Source organism: Sus scrofa, chromosome 2, assembly GCF_000003025.6.
Source record: "Sus scrofa isolate TJ Tabasco breed Duroc chromosome 2, Sscrofa11.1, whole genome shotgun sequence".
NCBI lineage: Eukaryota > Metazoa > Chordata > Mammalia > Artiodactyla > Suidae > Sus > Sus scrofa.
The window spans coordinates 136,826,814-136,844,088 of record NC_010444.4 but is presented as its reverse complement, the minus strand read 5'-3'; the positions used below and the strand labels follow the sequence as shown (position 1 = coordinate 136,844,088).

Here is a 17,275-nt window from a genome sequence, read left to right as displayed (position 1 = left end):
TATACAAAGAACAGCTATAATAGATGGTTAAATGTTCTTGAATTGTGTCTGTATGTTACTTTCTGTTCTATTATCTTTTCACCGCCTATGAATTTGAGTGTCTGGAATAGAAAAATAAAAAGCTTATCTGGTCTTTAAAACACTCTGATGTCAGGTTCCTTTTTTATCATCCCATTGTAATGTTCATTGCGCTTATGAGAGATTTCTTGGACTTTGAAATTACTAAGATGATCGAGCTTGCCCTTTGTGCAAGGATTCCGAGGAAACTCTGCTGAACTATGCAGGCCTAATTTGCCTTGTAAGACTGAAAACAACTTACGGGCAAAGGGCAGCAGGACTTACATAACACTGACTCAGTTGAAATGGGAAAAATAAGGCAGCTGGTCGGTTTTATCCACGTCAAGTTTCTCCAGCTTTAGTATGCATCAGAGTCTCCAGGATTTGGGGTGGGGCACTTACCAAAAAAACACAAAAGAAAAAGAAAAAAAATCCCACCAAAGACTGTGATTCAGTAAATCTGGGGTTGGGGTAGAGGAGAGGAATCTGAATCTTCCTCAGTCTGCTCAGGTTTTTCTGAAACAAGAGTGTGTGGCTTTTCTTTTTTTTTTTTTTTTTTGTCTTACTAGGGCTGCACCTGCGGCATATGGAGGTTCCCAGGCTAGGGGTCGAATCAAAGCTACAGTTGCCAGCCTACACCACAGCTGAAGCCACGCCAGATCTGAGCTGCATCTGCAACCTACACCACAGCTCACAGCAATGCTGGATCCTTAACCCACTGAGCGAGGCCAGGGATCAAACCTGAAACTTCATGGCTCCTAGTCGGGTTCGTTAACCACTGAGCCATGACGGGAACTCTGGGAGTTTTCATTAAGAAGAGTAACAGAACAACCACACTAAATACTAACAACACTACATGATCATTGGCCAATCGGTGAAGAAAAAATTATATTGGGAAGGACGATCAAGCTGCTTTTGAGACAAATCCAAACATAAGACCTTTCTGGAGTTCCCGTCATGGCTCAGTGGTAAACGAATCCGACTAGGAACCATGAGGTTGCGGCTTCGATCCCTGGCCTTGCTCAGTGGGTTAAGGATCCGGTGTTGCCGTGAGTTGTGGTGTAGGTCACAGACGCGGCTTGGATCCCACGTGGCTCTGGCGTAGGCCTGTGGCTACAGCTCTGATTGGACCCCTAGCCTGGGAACCTCCATATGCTGCAGGAGTGGCCCTCAAAATACCAACAAAAAAAAAAAAGACCTTTCTACAGCCATCCCTCGAACCTTCCCACTAACAACCTGCAGGATGACATCAAGCTTTCCGTGTGCTCTTTTAATGTAGCCAATCACAATTGGATCCTTCAAAGAGAGATTTAACAGGGACTTGTTACTTGCGGAACTGAAACTCACGAGGGGATGGTGAATGCACTGAAGGGACAAATGCTGAGAAAAGCGAAGTCCAGGTTAGGTAGTTCATTTTCTCGAATTCAGCTACCTCATCTCCCGCTCGACTCTCGGATATGTGTACTAAAGGTACAAACAGTGCCATGTCGCAACCTCCCACAGAACGTGAAAGGCAGCTCCTTGGGAGGAGGGACCCAGGGACACAATAAAAATGAAGCCTTTGGGTGTGGCTGCCATCCTCCTATCGGAAAGGTGAGAAAGAGCTTAGACACCTGATGATTAAAAACGCAAGGCTTAAAAGAAAACAAAGATCCGAAAACATGCCCTGTTTCTCTTGCAGCCCTTACACAGCGTTTGGCTGGGGTTTGGGTAATGGACAAAGGGCAGGACCTCTGTTTACAAGGCCTCAACTCCACATATTTAAAATGAGGCACCAGGGCTCGATAATTTTCGGGCTATTATTTGGTAAACAAAGGAAGCCTTGGTTTGGAAGGTGGATGCTGACTTGGGGCCTTATGGTGATCAACTGAACATGTTTATTAAAGGCACTCAGACGTCAGGGATGGCACCGTGCCACGCCAAACAAGCTGGTAAAAAGCAGCTGAAGGGCTCTCTTACCTGATCCTATTGAAAGGGCTCAGGTTAGAGTCACAGTCCTCCAGTCTGGGTCTTCGCAGGTGTCATGTTTCCTGGCTGTTAAAAGTACAAAAGGGGAAGGAATAATTGGAGGCGAGGTGCAGGTGGATGGAGAGAAACACGGGCATCGAAAGGGAGGTTTCTGTTCAGGTTTTTGTCTGTCTGTCTGTTTGCGTTTTGCTCTTTAAGGCTGCATCCTCGGCATAGGAAGTTCCCAGACTAGGGGTCGAATCGGAGCTATAGCTGCCAGCCTATAGCACAGCTCACGGCAACGACGGATCCTTAACCTACTGAGCGAGGCCAAGGATCAAACCCACCACCTCAGGGTTACTGGTTGCATTCATTTCCACCACGCCACAACGGGAACTCCTGTTCACTTTCTTTATTTATTTTTTCTTTTTTTTGTCATTTTGCCATTTCTTGGGCCACTCCCTCGGCATATGGAGGTTCCCAGGCTAGGGGTCGAATCGGAGCTATAGCTGCTGGCCTACGCCAGAGCCACAGCAACGTGGGATCCGAGCCGCGTCTGCGACCTACACCACAGCTCACAGCAACACCAGATCGTCAACCCACTGAGCAAGGGCAGGGATCGAACCCGCAACCTCATGGTTCCTAGTCGGATTCGTTAACCACTGCGCCACCACAGGAACTCCTGTTCACTTTCTTGAGCTAAAAGGAACTGAATGCGAAATGCATCAGTAGAATTACTGGGATTAGCAAAATCTCAGAAATGAGAGATTATAAACAGAGCCAAACGCAGCACCAGTTTTCGGGTTCTCTCTTAGCCCATGGGTTGGGGGAAGAGGTTTCTAGACCCACCTCCTGGTTGGGACGCCGCACCAGATTGCCTGCAGCCTGGAGAAAAGCAATTGGACCTTCCTCCATGCTGGGGACTTGGCTTTTGAGCCCCGAACGGCCAAGAGCCCCTGTCTGGGTAAAGGGCAGAACAGGAGCACTCCAGCCCTGATCTGGGCCCTACAGAGACAAGGCAGGTGGGAGCTTGTTAACACCGAGGGGCTCCGCTGCCTGAGACACGGCTGTGACAACTCCTGAAGGAGACCGTGCAGCACTGCGTTCTTTGCCAACTCCTGGCAGCAGGTGACCGGGGCACAGAGCTATTTAGAGAACAGTCAAGAGTTTTTCTCCATCTGAGCTTCTACTGGGGACCAGGCTCAGAATCAGTCCTCTGGCAGGCAGGTGGCTGGGGGACGCCCTCTGGAGTCCCTGGGGCCTTCATCGGCTTCCCTCCTTGGAGAAACAGTGTCTGACCCTTCTGATTACCTGCTCAGTGGTCAGCCTTTACCCATCGTTCCATGTGCCAGAGCTGTACTGGGCAAAATAGGGGGCAGGGTTCCTAGGCACTGGCTTCTCTTTGTGTCTCTCACCCACCCAAAGCGCTGCCTGTGGGAAACCACTGGTTATCAGCTGGCATTTTTTGAGGATCGTGCTGGCGCTGGATTCAGGTTCAGGCACCTGGCCTTGCTTTCCTGTCCGCCTTTCCTCCAGTCAGCAGGCCCGTCCTCAACACCTGCCTGCTGGGAGCTGCCACCGGGGGATGAGAAACTGGGTGGAAATTTGCCCAAGGCACCGTAGAAGGAGAAAAGAAAAGCCGAGAGCTCCCGTTATGGCGCAGTCGAAACGAGCCTGACTAGCATCCATGAGGATGTGGGTTCAATCCCTGGCCTCACTCAGTGGGTCAGGGATCAGGTGGTGCTGTGAGCTGGGGTGTGGGTCACAGATGCAGCTCGGATCCCGGGTGGCTATGGCTGTGGTGTAGGCTGGCAGCTGCAGCTCCGATTCAACCCCTAGCCTGGGAACCTCCACATGTCACCGGTGTGGCCCTAAAAAGCCAAAAAAAAAAAAAAAAGGAAAAGCCTCCAAACACCGTTTCTAGAAAGGGGGCACCAGAGCCAAATCTTGAGGAGTACAGGCTGCTTAGTGGGGGAGGAGTGAGGAAGGACAGTCTCAGCAGAGGCCTGGGAGCGAAGGGGATGCTGTGACGGGGGCAGGTCGAGTGCAGAGCCTGCAGAGGTTGCAGAGGTGCCTTCGGGGAGTATCAGGAGGAGCCGGGAGGGGAGCGGAGGAGGAGAGCACAAGGCCTGAGGGAGGAGGAGCCACGCACTGAGCTGCTCTTGCCCATCTTTTTTTTTTTTTTTTTTTTTTTTTTTTTTTTTTTTTTTTTGCCATTTCTTGAGCTGCACCCGAGGCTCCCAGGCTAGGATTCGGATCAGAGCTGTAGCCGCTGACCTACACCACAGCTCACAGCAATGCCAGATCCTTAACCCACTGAGCAAGGTCAGGGATCAAACCTACAACCTCATGGTTCCTAGTTGGATTCGTTAACCACTGAGCCACAACGGGAACTCCTTGCCCATCTTTCGACCTGCTCCTCACCTGTCGTGACAAGGAGCTACTTTGAGCCCCGGCTCCAAGACCAACATTTTATTGATGTGCGACCATGTTTTCCAACCCAAGATAGAAGCCTGGGATCCACCAGGACAGCCTGCTCCCGGGGCCAAGAGATCAGGATCTGGACACGCCTTTTTTTTTTTTTTTTTGTACCCACGGCATATGGAGGTTCCCAGGCTAGGGGTCTAATTGGAGCTGCAGCTGCGGGTCTACACACCACAGCGACAGCCACGCCAAATCCGAGCCACATCTGCGACCTACACCACAGCTCATGGCAGCAAACCTGCGACCTCATAAACAGTAGTCAGATTCCTTTCCACTGAGCCACAGTGGGAACTCAGACACTCTGTTTGTAGTTGGGACCATCTGGATAGATACGTGTCCTTCTCAGGATGCCATCCTGACTGTAGCGCATGTGCCCCAGAACGTGGGGCGCTGATGAGGAGGGAGATGCAGGTTTCAGGTCAAACTAACACACAGGCTGAAGCTCTTGACACAGCAGGTGTCACCAAGCTACAGGGTGGGGGCTGCAGGCTCACTGGGGATAACTGCTGGGAGGGGGCGTTGAGGCTGCATCTGTCCCTCTCTGACGTGCCAGCCCCCCCAAACCTCTTCCCTGGGACTGGCTTTGCCTGCCCCTTGTAAGGCCGTCCCATTCATCAAGCAGTAGATGTGGCTTGGGAGCGGGGGAGGGGCACACCCTGCCTCCTAATCCCCTAGGAATGTCCTCGGGACTTGAAATGTCTCCTAAGTCACACAGCCCAAGGGCTGCCCATGAACAGTGGACTGGACTTGACCTCTGTGGCTCTGGGGCTTAGGACAGCCTGTGAACAGAAACATCAAGTTTCAGGGCGACAAGAGCAGGTGAAGAACTTAAGAAGGACCTTTTAAATTCAACACAGAGGGCTTGGCGGTGAGTTGCTTATACAGTGACAGGCTCTCTGTCACCAGAGTGCAGAGGCTGTCCTGGAGAAGGTGGTGGCGAGATGAGCTCTCACCCCCCACCCCCCAACCCCCGAGGTCCTGTCACCCAGATGAGGCTCCTTAGATGAGGGCGGAGCAGGCACCGGGATTGATGGTGTAGGTTGGTGCTGCTCCCATAGCCTTTCTCAACCAGAAGGAAGTGCTCTGGGAGGGCAGAGGGGTCCCTAAGATTTGAGCATCCTCTCTGCTCCCCCTTGACACGAGCCTACTTACAGGTCTTCGGATGGACAAGGCAGCTAAGAGGCCACCCCCCCGCCCCCCTGCCCCGCAGCTCCTTCCCGAGCCCCCTCGGCTTCCTTCCCTAAGCTGATGAGTTTAACTACTAGGACTGGCAAGTGGGAAGCCATGCTTTGTATGCCAAGCACCTGTCACCAGAACCAGGCAGCCACCCAGCGCCCCAAAATAGCCGTTCAAAATCTCCACAGCTGAAGGTTTATTTTGCTGAGTCACTTTTCCCCCTTGGCTTTTGCAAGCCCGGGTGCTCTTCTGAGTTTCATGTTGATCACAACATGCAGTCCTTGGCAATGGAATGTTCCTTCTTTGCGAGGGGGGTGGGCAGGAGGAATTCGGCTACCTCCAGGCTCCTGGGTTACACGGTTTCAGGTGTCCGGGAAGGCCATCCGGGAAGCCCGAATGGGGGAAGGTGGCTATTTCTCAGGCCCAGGCAGACACAGGCTTCCCGGATGGGCACCGGGTGCTTAGGCAGCCCTGCCCCAGCCCCAACCCGGGGCACCCATGGGGCCAGTGCCCACCCTGCCCCACGCTGCAGTGCGTGGGTCTGGCTGGACGAGGGGAGGCCCCTGAGAATCCGTAAACAACAGGGCTGCGCCGGCTCTGATTCCAGGAAGAGGGGGTTAGGGAGCAAGTCCCTCTTGCCTCAGGGCCTTGGGCCAGTGGGCCAGGGTCAGAGCGCCCCCTGCCTAAACTCCCCTTCAGTGGCTCCTCAGTCGGCTCCCCTCACATCCTTGCCCATTGTGGCCCTCCGCAGGAGCTGGGCCCAGCGGGAACTCGCCCCCTCATTTTTTTTTTTTTTTTGGTCTTTTTAGGGCCACACCCGGGGCATATGGAGGTTCCCTGGCCTGGGGTCGAATCAGAGCTGCAGCCGCTGGCCTATGCCACAAACACAGCAACTCGGATCTGAGCCTCGATCTACACCACAGCTCACAGAAAAGGTAGATCCTTAACCCACTGAGCGAGGCCAGGGATCGAACCTGCATCCTCATGGATGCCAGTCAGACCATTTCTGCTGCGCCACGACAGGAGCTCCTCTCCCCTTCATTTAACAGGTGAAGAAAGCGAGGCCCAGAAGGGGCCAAACTTCAGTCCCTACTCCCCGCCCCCCCACACCCTCCTGATTTACCCCGAGGCCTACAAGCATCCATTTCTCATCCCTTTCTCCTTCCTGGAACGTACACGAGTGACTTCTCTGGGCCTGAATGGCCACATGTGACTAAGGCTGACTGAGGGTAGAGGGAGAAGAAGGGGAATCGCCTACCGAATGCAAACCCCTCAACCCGGGCAAGCCCACCCCGAGGGCCAGCTCTCGCCCAGATCACAGAGCCCCCAGCCCAGCCAGCGAGGCCTCAGCCCTATTTCCAAGCCTGGCGGAGGGTGCCCCCCGCCATTTCCTTCCAGAGCGCCTGCAGGCCTGGTTTAGTGCCTGTCACCGTCCCCAACACATCTCGTGATCACGCCCCCCAGCTCATGCTATGCTCCTACTGACCCCTCAGCTGGTGACAGATAAATCAGGGGCCACAATGGCATTCGGATTGTGGGAAGGCCCCAAGCTCCCTCCCACCCTTGCCCCGCCCAAGACCAGTCTGGAGCCTCGCGAAGCCCCCTCTGTCCGCCAGCGCCACCTCGCCCAGCTGGCCTGCAGGTGAGATGAAGGGCCCTGGCAGGCTCGCACTTGACCCCCTCCCCGGCCACATCCTCTGACCACGAACCCCTCCACAGGACCTCGAGAAAACAACATCCGCAACCTCGTGTCCCATTTTACAGATGGGAAAACCGAGGTACACCACGTTAAGAGCAGAGACAAGACTGGAACCCTGGTCTCCTCATTCCGGGGCAGCCATATTTCCTTAGGGTGCAGCGCAAAAACTTTTGGGGGGTGGGGTTAAGGATACTCAAAAGCAGCTTTGAGTTTGAGTTGGGGACCCAGGAAGTCATGGGTGCCCCAGGAAAGGCAGAAAGGCCCACGGGAACTCTTTTTTGCATTTTTTAAATTTTTGGAAAAAAATTTTAATGGCTGCACCCACGGCATATGGAAGTTCCCAGGCTAGGGGTCGAATCAGAGCTATAGCTGCAACCTACACCACAGCCACAGCAATGCCAGATCCTTAATCCCCTGAGTGGGGCCAGGGATCGAACCTTCATCCTCACGGACAATACGTTGTGTTTTTTGCTTTTTTTTTTTTTTAGGGCCACACCCAAGGCATATGGAGGTTCCCAAGCTAGGGGTCCAATTGGAGCTACAGCTGCCAGCCTACACCACAGCCACAGCAACACGGGATCCAAGTTGTGTCTTCGACCTACACCACAGCTCATGGCAATGCTGGAATCTTAACCCACTGAGCGGGGCCAGGGATTGAACCCTGCATCCTCACGGATACTAGTTGGGTTCATTACCGCTGAGCCATAACAGGAACACCAATATATACAGTAGTCTTTAAAAAAAAAAAAAAAAAAGTGGCAAAAACACACATAACATCAAGTTTACCCTTCCAACACTTTCCAAGTGTGCAGTGTGATCCTGCCAACCACACACACACCGCCAGGCACCAGATCCCCGGAACCCCCATCCTGCCTCTGCAACCAACTCCCACCTCCTCCGCCCGAGCCCCCGGCAGCCACCCCTCCACTTCCTGTTTTTGTGAGTTTGCCTACATACCTCCTATCAGGGGAAGCATGCAGTGTGTGTGTTCCTGTGACTGGTTTATTTCGCTTCGCATCACGCGCTCCTGGTTCAACCATGCCGGAGCGCGTGCCAGAACGTCCTTCCTTTGCAAGACCGCATGCATGGACCACACTTCCTTTGTCTACTCATGGACATGTGGTTTCCACCCCTTGGCTCTACTGAATGGTGCTGCGGCCAAGGTGAAGTCTTTTTTTTTTTTTTTTTTTTTGGTCTTTTTGCCTTTTCTAGGGCCACTCCTGTGGCATATGAAGGTTCCCAGGCTAGGGGTCGAATCGGAGCTGTAGCCACTGGCCTGCCCCAGAGCCACAGCAACACCAGATCCGAGCCGGGTCTGCAACCTACACCCCAGCTCACGGCAACGCCAGATCCTTCACCCACTGAGCCAGGCCAGGGATCGAACCCACAACCTCACGATTCCTAGTCGGATTCGTTAACGATGGGAACTCCCAACGTGAACTCTTGAGATGCTGACCTGAGTCAGGAAGCAAATGGGCTGTGGGCTTTGAGGTGCTCTCAGGAGCAGGGTCCCTTTCAGGACACCTCGGCGTTCTAGTCAACCTTGGGTGGGGATGTGGGAGGCGTGGGGGCTGCAGCACAGTAACCGAGACGCAGGCTGGGTTCTGTGTGTCCTGCTCCCTGGCTGCAGCCTCTTTCCATTGCTCTCGCACTGCAGGGTGAACACGGTGGGATGGTCCAGAATCTGCTCCCATTTATACACGGCGATCAATCCTTTGCCAGCACCAACCCTCTGCCTGGCACGCAGCTGGGGCAGAGAACAGCTGACCTCCCAACTAGGCCTGGGAGGGAAAATACAGGATGCACTATTTGGAACAAGCTTAGACTAAGGAAGTATTCATCATTTGCCTGAAATTCTAATTTCACGGTGTGGCCTGTATTTCTATTTGCTAAGGCTGACAACCCCACCTGCCACTCACTGAAGGTCCCCTTCACCAGCCAGCACCAGGGCCTCTGTGTCCCGACCCAGGTCCCTTCAAAACAAGCTGGTGTGGATGCTTCTGGCCTGACGTGAGCACTGGGTGTCGAGCACCACCCGGCTACATTAAACTTGACTCTTAAGTCGCTTGCTTGACTGGTCTCCCGTCCTTTCCTCCTTCCCTATGACTCTTGGCAGCAAGTCTGCCTGAACCCCAAAGGCTGCCCTAAAATCCATATTTTATGACCTCCTTTTCCTTTATCAAGCAACTCCCAATTGATGGTGATGAAGCCTCATGTCCTTTTTTTTTTTTTTTTTTTTTGTGCTTTTTAGGGCCACACCCGTGGCATGTGGAGGGTCCCAGGCCGGGGTCCAATTGGAGCTACAGCCGCCAGTCACCACCGCCACCACCACTACCACCACCACGGCCACAGCCACATCAGATGTGAGCCGCCTCTGCAACCTACACCACAGCTCATGGCAACGCTGGATCCTTAACCCACTGAGCGAAGCCAGGGATCGAACCCGCAACCTCATGGTTCCTAACCGGATTCGTTTCCCCTGTGCCTCGATGAGAACCCCGCCTCACGTCCGTCTGCTGTGCCTGTCACCTGGGGAACCAAGAGTGCAAGGCTGGGGCTTGGCCCCCTCGGCAGGAAGGAGGTGGCTCTCCTGGATGCCCTGAAGAGCCTGGCCAGGAGAGGCTGAAACAGGGGTCTTCTGTGAAGGGGAAGGGAGACCCCTTAGAGCAACCTCCATTTTCTGGTGTGAGTTCACTGTGCCTCCGTGAGTCGGCAGCCATCATCTCCAAATACAGGGGCCTTTGATGCCTCCTGTGGCAGCTGCGGGCCCGGAGTGCGGTAAGAGGGGCAGGGGCCAGCTCTTGGAGCAGGTGGGGTTGCCTCTGCAACCCACCGTCTTCCTCCCTTTCCTCCAGGGTTACAGGAAGGCAGGGCCTCCCCCCTCCCGCCTCCCCGCCGCAGGGTGGGCCCCCGGCAGGCCTCAGCCAATGCCTTATTCTCCCAGGAGGTCTCTTGTCTTTAGCCACCTCCCTGTTCCGGAAGGCTGACCGTGGAGAGAGAGCCATTGGCGTGGAGGGGACGAGGCGGGCCAGAGGGCTGAGACCTGTGGGCCTCGGGACCTGGAGCTGGAGGCACCACGGCGGAGCAGCAGATGGCGCCCGAGACCCTACGTTGCAGGAGTTCCCGGAAGAAGGAAAGTTCGGGGTGGGCGGAGGAGACTTCCTCCCCGCAGCTTTCGCTCACCTGCCGCGCAGTCCGTGTGTAAGTGCACGTTGCTTTGGGGCTCCGGGATTGAAGTCTGTCTCCCACACTGGCCTGGTCGCTGCATCGCGGCACGTGGTCTTCCGCGTCCTCGGCGCCGGCCGGCGCGCGCGCGCGCTGCATCAGTGCGTGCACGCGGACGGGGCGGGGCGAGGCGAGGGGACACGCCCCTCCGGGGAAGTGCCGGCACCTGGCCTCCCCTCGGATTCCCGTGCTCCCGGGAAATGATTTCATATCGATTCCACGTTCAAGTGATCAAGTTTTGGATGTAATGGATTAAATACAATGTCATTATAATTCGTTTTACCTATTTCTTTGACTTGGTAAAAATGCGGCTGCTGGAATTACATATGTGGCTTACATTTTATTTCTATTGCACATTGCCGCTTCAGACTGGGGAGGGGGGGTCTTGACCCCTCCTGCCCCACAGTTATCAGCTGGGGCAGTGTTGCAGCTGCAGGTCTTGCAGTGGGCCGGAGGTGGGGGGGGTTATCCTGCTTCTGGAGCACTGTGGCCAACTGGGCCTTGCGGTGGGCGGCAGTGGGAGGAGGGAGAGGCAGGGGTACTGAGCGCAGGGCCATCGGCCCAGACAGCTGACAGCCCCAGACCACAGCTAGCAGAGCTGGCCACCCAGGAGTGCCCTCAGCCCCTGGCTGATCTACCAGCATCCCATGCTGACTCCGCAGCTGAGTGGGCCCTTCTGATGTCAGCTGCGTGCCCTGGAGAACACACATCTCTGTGGGGGTTCCCTGGTCCTCACAGCAGGGGTGCAGCAGGTCAGTGAGGGACACCTCCCTCCACAGGCGTTCAAAGCACAAACGCAGGTCGACTTACACCTTCTGCACCGCGGAATCACGCAACTTGTGTTACGCCAGTGAGGAAAGGGGTCACTTCTCTGTGAGTCGGGGGTCCCAGATGCTAGATGCCTTGAGTCTCAGTTCAAACCCCTTTCCACACAACCTCCCCTCTGGCTCTCAGAGGAGGTTCAGGATCCTTCCCCACACAGCTTGATTCGTCTTGGCACAACGATGAGCCAAGATGACCCAGGGTGCTGTTGTCCCTTCCTCCCATCCAGCTCCCTTGGGCAAGCAACTGGCTCTTCAAGTTTACGTCGCCTGGAAGCTGTAGGAGGGCAGGGTCCTGGGGACAGCCACAGTGTGACCAAGCACGCTGGCAGACGCATGGTCAGTGGGCCGACTGTCAAGCGAATGCACGAACGACTGCACAGACAAAGGGTGTTGCTTCCTTAGATGCCCATCCTGAGCGCCCCCCGCCTGATCAGCCAGGCCTCCATAGCACCTCCCTGGCTCCCCCCTGTGTCCCCGCTGGACTCTGAGCTCCCCCAGAGCAGAGACGGTGGCTACATTCCCCATACTTGGCAGAGCCTGGCCCTGGGGTACATGCTCCGGAAACAGAGTGTCAACAAGCCTGGGCAAAAACCTTTCCTGATGGCGGGACCACTCACTGTTGCACTGAGCGCCGCCCACCCCCCTCGATGCAACGGAGCCTCACACCAGCCAGCACAGAAAACATTGCTTTATTAACTGCGTTTGCCAACACACGAGGAGTGCAGAGGGGTCCTGAAGACACAGGCCCTGGCAGGGGCTGGGCTCTGGAAACCCCCATGAGTGAGCAGGACAGGATGGGACTGGGAGCTACGCAGCAGCGGCAACACAGAATCATGCAGGGCACGTGGTACCGGCTGCCCCAAGGCGGCCATACATTCTATTGCTCATTAGGGCAGCGAACATGGACAATGTACAAAAAGGAGAAATAGGTCTTTGCGTTAATGAAAAATACATTTTTCTCTACAAAGGAATCTTTTCTAATACAAGAAAATAAATATTGCAACATAAGCCAAAAATAATTTAAAATTGCTCTTTTCAATATATTTTCAGTATTTCTCTTGTATATTAACAAATGGCACATCACTTTCTTTGAAACAAAGACAGAAGGTGTCTCCTCCTGTGACATTCATATCACCCCCCCTCCCCGCCACCCCCGAGCCCCTGCGGAGCACAGGGTGTCAGGCCTCTGAGACAAGGCGGAAGGAAGTGCCTTAAAGAACAACCATAGGTTCCAGACTCCAGCCCCGGCTCTTTGGCCAATGTGGCCAGCTGGGCCAGGGGCCTGGCTACAGGCATCCAGACCATTCTGCAGAGCTTCGAGGATGGGCAGAGGCTGGCCCTGTCTGGCAGTGAGCAAGGAAATGCCACGTCCAGCTGCTGCCACTGTCTGTTAGAACCGGGCTCTCGATTCTCCAGGAACCGTCCCGGCAAGGCCCACAGCGTGCCGTACACGACACACACAGACACGCACGCACAGGGCGACGCGAGACGTGCCCTGGCACACACCCACGTTTGGAAACCTGGGTGGCTTTCCCAAGGAAGCTGAGACCTTTACACTGCAAAGGCTCACACACTGTCGCCAAGGCAGAGCTCACGTAAGAAAATAAACACGCTACCTTTCTTCTCCTTCCCTGTTCTAAAATACTTTTATGACCCATAAAAATACTTTCCTTGCACATTATCCGTTCTCACCGGGACGAGGGGAGGGGGGGCAGGTGGGGGGGCTGGGAGAAGGGCAGCCGCAGCCGGGAGGAGTCCACGGCAGCGCCCCCTCCCTGAGGAGGGCCAGCGAGTGTGGGTAGATGTGGGCAGTGAGAGACCTGCCTCTCAGCCTCTGCTCTGGAAAAGGCCTTCTGCCTTCTTCCCAGCTTCCCACCCTAACCTCTGAGGCTGCAGAGCCGCCTACACGGTGTCTGGTAGGCAGGAAAAAAGAGCAAAGGAGCCGAGGCGACCGGCTGAAAGGCCAGCCATGGGAGCTGGCCTCTCTGCAGCCTGGCAGACATCCTGGAGGGGGACAGCTGCCTGGCAGGGGCAGCTCTAAGGCCTGGCCCGGGAGTCCCCCGACAGCCAGCCTTACAGACACCTGGGTTCCATGCAGGACATGGGCTCCAGGGAGAGTTCAGTCCAAAGCAAGAGCCAGCTCAGAAGAGGGTTGGACTCCAGAGGCCACCTTGAGTGGGGGGCCCCGCAAGAGCAGTGGCCGCCTGGCCAGACCCGCTACCCTCCCACGCTGGCTCTCTCCGCACCTCCGCCCCAGGGAGCCCAGACCCTGCTTCAGGATGGATGAGGGGTTAGGGGGCAAGGGCCGAGCCTACTGGACTTGAGCCATTCCTGGCACCCATGACCCTTGGCAGAGTTTGGTTGTTCTTTAAAGCTCATCCCTTTGCTTCCTGTGAGGTCCAACTGGGCCATCCGGCAGACAAGGTTGTGACCCGAGGTGACCCAAAGCACGGGGAGGGAAGGTGGTCTGTTCGAAGGCAGTAAACAGAGAAGGGGGTTGGGACGCTGCTGCTGACCATGCACTGGCCACTGCTACCAAGGCGGGCAGGCAGACGAACCTCTATGTGGCAGCTCAGGCCATCCCAGCGCCCAGAGTCCTCGACGCCCACCCCGAGTCTGCTCTGAATGCACGATTTTGTCCAACCCTTTCCACTTAGTCAGTATCTTTGTTTCCTGTTTTGATAAAATTCACATGAAACTGGAGTGTCGCTGACCACGCCACTGTCGTACCTTGAAAGTCTGGAGTCGGGGGACGGGGCGGTCAAGGTGCTCCCCGTCCCGCTCATTTGCGCTTTGTGTGTTGCGTTGGGGGGGCCCCATGGAAAGACTTCTGCCACGCTGGTCGCGCCGTCGGTCTCCTCCCCGAGGTGAGTCTCGGCGTTTCGGAGAGCGCACAGTGGGCCCAGCCCAGGACCCGAGCGAGACCCAGGCTCCCGGATCCGACAGCTGAGCAGCACAACAGCATCCGCGTCCAAGAGCCGGGCTCACCTCCGTGGGCGTGTGCAATGAACATGTTTCCAGACCCGGGTGCTAAAGAACGCCCGTTAAAAAAGGGGCCGAGTGAAGGTGTCAGGTCCAGGCTGTGCTGTGTTATGATCAGAATATTCTTTGGCATCCACAGAATGATTCGACTGGTTCACTGGACTTTTGCAAGGTTCTTGTTGGAGAAGTCCCGGCTTTACCAGTGGCAGAAGTGACCCAGGAGTAATTCATAAAAGAAAAAGAACAAGTTTTCACGGAATTCCTTTTTTTGTTTGTTCCCTGAGCTATCACCCTGGGGCCACTCCAATGAAACGTTTCAGCGCTACTACCTGGGACCTAGAGGGTGGGGCGGGGAAGGCAGGAGGGGATGCTGGGGAGAAGGGCACGGGCCGGAACGGGTTAAGGCTCGGGTGGGGGTGGGGGTGGGGGTGGGGGAGGAGGAGGAACCAGGAAGATCCAGCAAGACTTAAAACGGCCCGAGCAGGGCCTCACCAACCCGCCAGGCCCCGGGATCCCACTGCTTGTTGGAAGGAGGAGTTTCCAAAAGGAACTGAGGAAGCAGCTCATCTCTTAGCAGGACTGGGAAACTTGAAAAGGCAAACGGCCTGGTCCGGTCGGCTGTCTGGGAGGGAGCGGACCGCGGCCGAGACTGGCCCCAAGGAAGGAAGGAAGTTGGTGGCCCCGAGCCATTCTCCGCAGTGGGGGTTCCGAGCCCCACGACCACCCCCTGCCCCGTCTGGGCACTGGCGCCCCCCGCGGCCCTCCGCCGGCAGTGGCGGCTGGCCGTCTGGGAGTCCCCTGAGAAAACGGCACAGCTCAGGAAGGATGCTCAGAAGCCCTTCCCAGAGCCGCCAGGCTGGGCACTGGCAGGGGCAGAGCAGCAAGGGAGTGGAGGGTGACGGGGTGGGCAGGCAGGCCTCAGATGATGTGGGTTGATCAGAACGGCTACGGTTCCCTTGGAACCAGCGGGCCTTCTGCGCCCCTCAGTGCTTTCTCGTATAAGCTCGTTGTGCTTGTGACAGTGAGTAGACTCTGGCTGGGTATCACTTATTAAACTTCCTTGGGGATCGGTGGAATGCAGCAGGACCCCCCAAATGGACCCCAGGGGGGTGTGGGGGCGAGGCGGGGCAGGCCCTGGGCTGGCCCATCTGCCAGGAAATAATGCCCAAACGACAGTCTGTGTCACCCAGTGGCAGCGGGCGGGAGTCCTGAGCGCTTCGTTCACCTTGTCTACGCGTAGCCAGGAGCCCGCCCAGCAGGGCGGCGCGGCCCGGGTGGGGACGCGGCCGCGGCGGGGACGGGGCACGGGACCTGGTGTGGTCCTGGTGGCCAGAGCCGGGGAAGGAAGCCTAACGTCCTAGGCCAGCACAGAGGAAAGACAATAGTGTGGACTTCGAAACTCTCCCTACGTTAAAAATAAAACCACAGCAGCGTGGCAGCCTCGAGGGTCTGAGACGCTCAGCAGAGATTGGAAATGGCAGTTGTGACTGGGCTGAGGCCTCGTGGGGGGACCAGGGCAGGGCCCAGGACAGGGGTAGGGGCGACTTAGGAGGCCAGCACCCCCATGCGGACCACCTCCTCAGCCCCTGCTTCCCGGGGAGCCCGCTGCACCTCGCTGTCCTCGGCCTCCACGTCTGAGTCGCTCAGCTCCCCATCAGAGAAGTAGCCGTCAGTCTCCGTGTCAAAGTGGAGGCTGACCTTTGGCCTCTCGGCCACAGCAGAAGGCGGTCCTGTCCCGGCATCAGGCCTGGCACCCGGGGACCTCCGGGTTCCCTTGCTCTCGCGGGGTGGCCGGAGCCGGCCCGGGGGTTTGGGGCTCGCCGTAGGGCCAGGCACTTGGACGTTCGCGTCGGGAGCTGTTGGGGTGGCCTCGTCCGGGGTCTCGGGGGCCAGCGGTGGGGGTCTCTCGGGAGCTGCTGGGATGGGACAGTCTCCAGCCGTAGGGCTGGACGGCAGGTGAGAAGGTGTTCGCCGTGGTGGCTTCCTGGCAGGTGGCCCCTGACCCCCCTTGCCGCTGCCAGGGTCCTGGCCCCAGGGCTTCTTGGGGGGTTTGTCTGGAGTCGTCCGTGACCCGGGCCCGTCCTGTGGCAGTTTCTTCTTGGTAGGCAGGCGGGCACGGCCGCGGGCCTTCCTGGCGGGGTCACCGGGCCGCAGTGAAGGGTCCCGCATGAAGCTCAGCAGCGTCTCCTCGTCCTGCAGCAGCTCTTCCGACAGCAGCCCGGGAGCGGGGTCCTCGCGGTGCCCATTGTTCAGTGACCACTCGCTCATGGCCATGTTCTCGGCTGTGATCTGCACGGACTGTGCCAGCCAGCTGTTGAAGAAGGTGCCGTCGATGGGGAATGAGGTGGACAGGCCTGGCGGAGGAGGAGAGAGAGGAGGCAGGTGAGAGGCCTGCAGGCGTGTCCCCCGCTCTTGCAGGAAGCCCCCTGACCCTCCCCGGTCCACCGTCCTCCCTCTTTCCCTCTGTGCCAGACCCCGTTATCTTGTTTCATCCGTCCACCCCTCCTACCAACACCCCCAAAAAGCAGGCTCCACACCAAAGAGCCCTCCCCCGGGAGGACACCCTGCTCCTGGGACTGGCTTCATAGCTTGAGGAACAGAGTGCAAAGTGAAAATACGAGCTCGAGAATTAATACGAATTTCCAAGTGGCAACAGCAGAGCATTAAACCGCCAGAGGGCCCTTGGAGATGGCACAGGCGCCCACCCAGCCCTGCCCACCGTGCCACATGCTGGGGGCATGGGACATAGAAGCATGGAGGAAAGCGCCCTCAGGCCACCAGGGGGCGCTGGATTTTTTATGACTGTAGTTTCCCGGAGCTTCCAAAGCAGGGAACCTGGCTCAGTGAGTCAGGCAGGAAGGGAGCAGTAAGGGACGTCTGG

At 56.6% G+C, this 17,275-nt stretch overlaps 2 protein-coding genes across 16 annotated transcripts in view; both read right to left on the bottom strand.

Moving 5' to 3' along the window:
* Nucleotides 1-10,690, bottom strand: part of SEC24A (SEC24 homolog A, COPII coat complex component) — a 118,783-nt gene extending 108,093 nt beyond the window's left edge. The window contains exons 1-2 of the mRNA XM_005655003.3: nucleotides 10,547-10,690; nucleotides 2,017-2,091 (exon numbers count right to left, since the gene is read on the bottom strand). The gene's annotated coding sequence lies outside the window, so the exon portion shown is untranslated. The remainder of the gene's footprint in view (nucleotides 1-2,016; nucleotides 2,092-10,546) is intronic.
* Nucleotides 12,085-17,275, bottom strand: part of JADE2 (jade family PHD finger 2) — a 145,949-nt gene continuing 140,758 nt past the window's right edge. For 9 of the 15 annotated variants that reach the window (XM_003123948.5, XM_013987597.2, XM_021084776.1 and 6 more), the window contains one exon: nucleotides 12,085-16,748. In XM_003123948.5, the coding sequence (XP_003123996.3) occupies nucleotides 15,940-16,748 (809 nt within the window). In that variant the 3' untranslated portion in view covers nucleotides 12,085-15,939. The remainder of the gene's footprint in view (nucleotides 16,749-17,275) is intronic. The other 6 variants (XM_021084771.1, XM_021084773.1, XM_021084767.1 and 3 more) reach the window with 1 other exon arrangement.